This window comes from Lolium rigidum, chromosome 1, assembly GCF_022539505.1.
Source record: "Lolium rigidum isolate FL_2022 chromosome 1, APGP_CSIRO_Lrig_0.1, whole genome shotgun sequence".
Taxonomy (NCBI): domain Eukaryota; kingdom Viridiplantae; phylum Streptophyta; class Magnoliopsida; order Poales; family Poaceae; genus Lolium; species Lolium rigidum.
This window is the reverse complement of record NC_061508.1, coordinates 90,283,747-90,290,065: the sequence shown is the minus strand read 5'-3', so window position 1 is coordinate 90,290,065 and position 6,319 is coordinate 90,283,747. Positions and strand designations below refer to the sequence as shown.

The following is a 6,319-nucleotide window of genomic DNA, read 5'->3' as shown; positions in this document are numbered from 1 at the left end:
AAGACCAACTCCGGACGGCTAATCCGACGGAGCAGCTATCGGGGACCCGGTCAACTCGAGGCACCTCTCAAGAGCACTCTAGACGAGGGAGAGAGGTGAGGTGGTGGGGGTCGGAGGGGGGGGGTGTACAACAAGTCTTTTAGTAGTAGTCAATTCGCAAACCACTAGTTGGAAATATGGCTGCAAAAAAAGCCTGAGGTACTTGTGAGCCTTTTTAGCTCGACTCTCGCTCAGTACCTCAAAATAACATAATTATATTTTGATTATTGTGTTTTTAAAATATATCTTTAATATATTTTGAAAGGTTAAAAAGGTCCAAATGAAAGTTCACGTGTACATCCTCACATGCTACAACATGCGCAGAAAGTCTTTCGATGAACTATCGACTTGTCGTTTTGGCTGCGTAAAAAGGACAAAATTTGGTGCTTAAATAAGAATTTTTGTGAGACATGTTTTATCTTTTTTACATCAACCAACAAAAAAATCGCTTTTTCGCGAAATTGTACATGTGAAATTTTTTGTTGGAATATTTTTACAATTAGGAATATAATTTTTGGATGGAGGGGCATATGCACCTAGGAGCCGAATTAATTTCCAAATAATGTATAATTATTTTGTTATATATCAACAGAAAATATGATAATTTGTTACCTTATATGTGATCAGTGGGATTTTTGTTTTCTTGTACGTGCAACCAAAACGGGAAGATGAACTAAAAGAGAAAATTTAGGCAATAATCGTATCTGGTTTTATGAACTATTTCGAGGCCCATGGCCGCTTCAAGAACACCTACGGTCCTTGCACAGAACTGAACTTTTATGAACTTTGTCCTCTAATTTGTCATCCCCAGTTAGATATATTTCGTGAGTCAAGTGTTAGAAGAAATTTTATTATGACGATTCTTATTGAAAAATATCTTATTATGTTTTGTTATGATGCTGTATTGTAAACTACATGAAAAAATTGCCTTCAAATATAAGAATTTTATTGTCTTGCTTAGCTTGCTGGAGATCATTGCAAGCTAAGGATGAGCCAATTTTATAGGTAGACATTTAACTCAGACTGTGGACATCGGACCGGAGGTGGAGACATGGGCTGCAAGATCGCACGAGCGCGTGCTTCATCTGTCTACAAGAGGAAGACAATGCAGATCATATTCTGGCCCAATGTTCGTATGCTAAGCAGGTTTGGCACAGGTGTTTGCGTGCGGCAGGTCTAACCCTACAGGAGCCTCAACTCAATGAGACATGGGAGGACTGGTGGTTGAGGTCGAGAAAGCGGGTGATGCACCATGACAGAAGAGTGTTTGACTCCCTGGTTATCCTGATCACATGGATGTTTTGGAAGCACCGCAATGCGCATGTCTTTGGAAACGTGAGGGAGCAATGCTTAGCTGTTCAATTAGCGGGGAAGATTGGGGAGGAGTTTAGGATGTGGGAAGCAGCGAGAGTGAGAGGGAGCCGGAGCCACAGGCACGAGTAGTCTACTAGGTTAGAGTGGAGTGTGGGTGGTTTTGGCTAGGCCTTTTGTTCGCATTTGGTCCTAGCTCTTGTACATGTCTTCTACCTTCTATAAAGATAAGGCACGCTATTGACGTGCTCTTTATTTTTATTTTTTTTAACTCAGACTCAGTTTAAACTCGGTTGAATTTTTGTAAGAGTTGAGCTGAGCCAAGTATAGCTCTCTGGAACTCGTTTGCAGCTCCAGTTGGAAAGGAGTATTGCATATTTACCTAACGAAGTGAACCACATTTCAAACTACTGAAGTACACTCTCAACAGCATATTTTTCCACATCACTGTCAACAATGAACACAGCATGAGCAACAAACCAATCCTCAGAATTTAGATGAAGGAAAATAGATAGCTTGCAGTGTTTCATACTCAAAAACTTTTGCAGGATACAAAATAGATGCTGTTGCAATGCAAAATAACAACTCATTCTAACAATGTCTTCCTTAGCTAGCTCGAGATCATCACACTGCTTTAGGGTGACTTCTTTTGGGCTTATGCTTATGCATAAGCCAGCTTATGAATTTCGGTGGGGAAAAACTGCGGTGGGAAGAAGCTCCTAGAAACTGGTTTCTCCTATTCTTTTGGGCTTATGAAATTTTAGCTTATTTGTTGTGTTTAGCTGTGAAATGTCTGAAATATCCCTTAATTTGTTATATGACCTAAGTGAAGGGATGATACCTTAAGTATGGTAGCTTTTAGTAGAAAATAAGTTAACAATAAATCACAAAAATATGAGAACTAAATCAATTAGCAGATCCACTAGCTAGCAGCGCACGAACACTACCGATTGGCTAGCAAACGAACACTGCACATCCAACTAGCACCACAACCCGCGGGTTGTACAGCCCGGGGAGCGACGCGTGCTGGACACTGTGAGATGGCGATCCTCCTGCCTTGGTCCTGCTCAGCGATCGACGGGAGCTCCTGGCGGCTGAACTGTCCACGCGGGCGACTTCCTGGTTGACGCATATCGCGGACGCCGGTGCCCGCCAACGCGAGGTCGCAGTAGTTGCTGCGGAATGGAGAGTGGCGGCGGGCCGGCGGCGATGCGCCGAAGAGGTCTGACGGCGGCAGAGAGGAACCCTAGCTCGCCACATTCAGGATGCGGGAGTCCCTGCAAGGCTGCAACGTGCGATACGGGAGCCGTTGTGCTGCTAATTCCCCTTTTTCTTTTAAAAGTCTGAAGCGTTTTCTAGTGCAGTGGCATTCTGTTGTAAATAGCATCGAGTAGAGGGGCAGTTCACTATAACGTTTCGGTTGTCTAGCTGAGAAGCTCGGGAAACTGGTCCGATGCAGTTTCTACAATTGCACTATCAACTAGCTTCTCAGTGAAAATAAGCTGTCCTTAAGCCGGAGACTTCTTTTCAGCTTCGGCTGTCCACAACCTAGAAGCCAGGCAAGAAGCCCAAAAGAAGTCACCCTTAGGCCCAGGAAGCAAGGGAATGAGCTCCGCTGCTTCTCCTCAAGCTATGGGTGGGCCAGTTTTCTAGGAAGATGAAGCTATGGGTGGGCCAGTTTTCTAGGAAGACATTTAACTCATACACAGTCTAAACTCTCTTGAATATTTGTAAGAGTTAAGCTGAGCCAAGTATAGCTCGCTTGAACTGGTTCTCAGCCCTAGTTGGACAGGAGCATTGCATATACCTAACGAAATGAACCACATTTCGAACTTCACTTAAGTACGCTCTCAACAGCATATTTTCCAACAGCACTGTCAATAATGAACACACCATGAGCAACAAACCAATCCTCAGAATTTAGATGAAGGAAAATAGATAGCTTGCAATGTTCCATACTCCAAAACTTTTGCAGGATACAAAATAGATGCTGTTGCAATGCAAAATAACAACTCATTCTAACGATGTAGACAAAGCTCAAGTCTAATCAGTGTCGTCAACGACCTTGGTTCCCAGCCCCTTCAAACCCTCAGCAGGCACCTCGGCAACAGTGACGAGAGAGTAGAGCTCCTCCTTGGCATCCTCCTCGTCGTTCCTCCTGCGGGCAATCCTCACGCGAACTCTACGGGGCACGCTTCTGATCCCACTGCTCCAGATGTGCTTGTTGAGCTTCACATCGATCCTGACATCTGAGGTGCCCATAGCCTTCTGTGCGAACTTCCTCAGCTCCTTGATGGCATTGGGAGCCTTCTTCTTGAATGTACTGTTAAACATTAGAGAATACTTTAAAAACAATCCATTTACCTAATTAATAAGAACAGGTTGGCTTATACATGTGCCTAAACAGTTCCATTCCACACAATGCAGACACCATGACATCTTGCTATGTTGAACAATAACAGGCCTGAACTGAAGAATGTTGAGTTCAAAAACAAGTAGATACTGAACTAACAGAGGCCATTCTAAGAACAGGCCTGACCTGCAGAATGTCAAGTTCAATAACAAGTAGATACTGGCCATTCCAAGAACGGTAAACACAAATAGAAAGTGAAGGAGCAATACTGCAGGTATTACAGTTGGATTATCAGAGACCCACAACTTATCACAGCCAATTTCTACCTGGAAACTACTTCGACCCAAATGACAGGGATGTACAGGGATCAAAATGCATCCAACAGGATAGTTGGCAGGCCGAGCCAAGGCTTAGTGCATTTGGATCGAAGTAATTTCCCTGCACATACAAAGTAATTGGCTCTAACAACTGGTATGCAAACTAGCCCTTCTCTTTAAGCTTTTTCAGACTACTGCGCTTAAGCATCGCAAGCCAACCTTCCAACCCTTTGAAGCATGTTATAGGTAAAGTCTAAAACAAATTTCACACGAACCATCAGAAATGATTATCGAATGAGCAAGGGTTCGAGCTTATGAGGTTAAACATTCTACAGGTGGGGGCAAAGAAGGTCTTTAATTAGCTGGGGTATAGCTAAATAGACGAAAAGCTAAAGTGAGGGCAATTGGATGTCAAGTAGCCGCAATACTAACTTCAAATGGAATGTGATGGTACAGCTCTGTTATCTTAGCTCTCAGATCTATTAGTCACAGCAATTGTATCAAAACTAGCTGCAACCAAAATTAAAATGGAGCGATATGGTACATCCCTGTTATAATCTAGGACACGTCTAAACTAGATCAGGTAAGTATCAGGAGGAAAGAAGACATATAACGGACAACAACCTCAGCAGCACGGAATTGTTCAATCGTCTATGCAGACTAATATGCGCGAGAGCAACAACCATGATCTATCACCGTAAATCAAAAGCTACCAACGGTCATGAGTAAAGAAAGCAGGAAAGCGTGCGTGATCAACCGTGCCGGATCTTGGCACGGGAACAGAACGCAAGGCAGCGAGCACTAGTAATAACGAGGGTGGGATGGGCAGGGGAAGAGAGGTAGCGTACCAGCCATGGAGGCGCTTGTGGAGGTTGACGGTGTACTCCCTGGTGACCACCTCCTCCTTCCTCGGCGCTCCTCCCTTCTTGTCCGCCATCGCTCCCCTCGGCTGCTGCTGCTTCCTCCCTCCGAGACGACTGCTTCGGTTCCGGCGGCGCGAGAGGAAAACCCTACTTGCGACGGAGGATGGACTTTATATGCCCGCGTTAGGAAGACCACACGTGCCATACATGAGTTGGGCCACAAATTAGATCATGGAGGCCTGAAAGTTGGACGGGCCGCGCAGAGCGAAATGGGCCTTGGTTCCTAGCGGAACAAGCTGCTACGCCGCGATGGGTTCATTTTCGGGCCGCAGACATTGGTACTTGTACTGTGCAAATGGGGAGACCATATTGACCGCTTTAAGCGGCAAATCCTATATGCCGACCAGGCCGGTGGTTACCTCGCGCCGCACACTCCCGCGCGCGCGGTATGTGCCGAGTTCGTGTTATTTTTTTGTTTTATTTTTCTTTTCTGTTTCTTCTTTCGTTCTTAAGATTCAATTTTTAAAATTTAAATATAATTTAAATGTAAAATGTTCTATCTCAAATATTCAAAAAAAAAATTGAAAATTGTTCAAGTATAAAAATTGTTCAAATGCGAAAATTGTTCAAGTATAAAAATTGTTCAAATTTTAAAATTGTTCAAGTATAAAATTGTTCAAATAAGAAAATTGTTCAAATATGATATTTTCAGATTCGAAATTGTTCAAATATAAAAAAAATCGAATTCGAAAAAAATTTAAATTTAAAAGTTGTTCAAATTTTAAAAATGTTCACATTTGGAAATTGTTCATAAATAAAAAATAATAAATTTTCAAAATTTGTTCCAATTTAAAAATTGTTCAAATCTAAAAAAAAAGCAAACAACCATTCGAGATCGTGGGCCGGGCCCAACAACGAACGGAGGGTGTGCGGCTCCTCGCTGGCCACCAAGCAGGTCCGTGTAAAGCACCCCCGCTTTAAGCGAGAGCGAGTGGAGCTCGGCTTAAAGGAACCAAATCTGGGTTAGGCCCATTTATTCTGTCGCTCTTTTCTCTTCTATTTCTTTCATGACAGTTTACGTTAAACATTTGCTTAGCTTTTCTAAAAAAAATCAAAATCGAACAATTTCAAAAACCAAACAATTTTCAAAATTGAACGATTTTAATAACCGAATAATTTTCAAAATTGAACGGTTTTAAAAACCGAACAATTTTCAAAAATCGAACAATTCTCAAAAAAATCAAAACATTCAAATCTGAAACGTTCCAAACTGAAAATGTTAAATATAAAAAGTGCTAAAATTCCAAAAGGTCAAACCTGAAAAAAGTTCGAACTCAGAAAATGTTCAAACTTAAAAATTGTTCAAATTCCAAAAAAAAGTTTAAATTTAAAAAATGTTAAAACTCAAAAAAGTTCAAAATTTGAAAAGTTCAGAA

General features: G+C 42.1%; 1 protein-coding gene across 1 annotated transcript; it reads right to left on the bottom strand.

Moving 5' to 3' along the window:
- Positions 1–3,245: 3,245 nt before the first annotated feature.
- On the bottom strand, positions 3,246–5,017 carry LOC124677565 (60S ribosomal protein L31). Its single transcript, XM_047213548.1, has 2 exons — positions 4,869–5,017; positions 3,246–3,673 (listed from the first exon to the last, which is right to left on the bottom strand). The coding sequence occupies exons 1-2, from the start codon at positions 4,955–4,957 to the stop codon at positions 3,394–3,396; spliced, it is 369 nt and encodes a 122-aa protein (XP_047069504.1). The 5' UTR covers positions 4,958–5,017; the 3' UTR covers positions 3,246–3,393.
- Between the last annotated feature and the right edge of the window lie 1,302 nt (positions 5,018–6,319).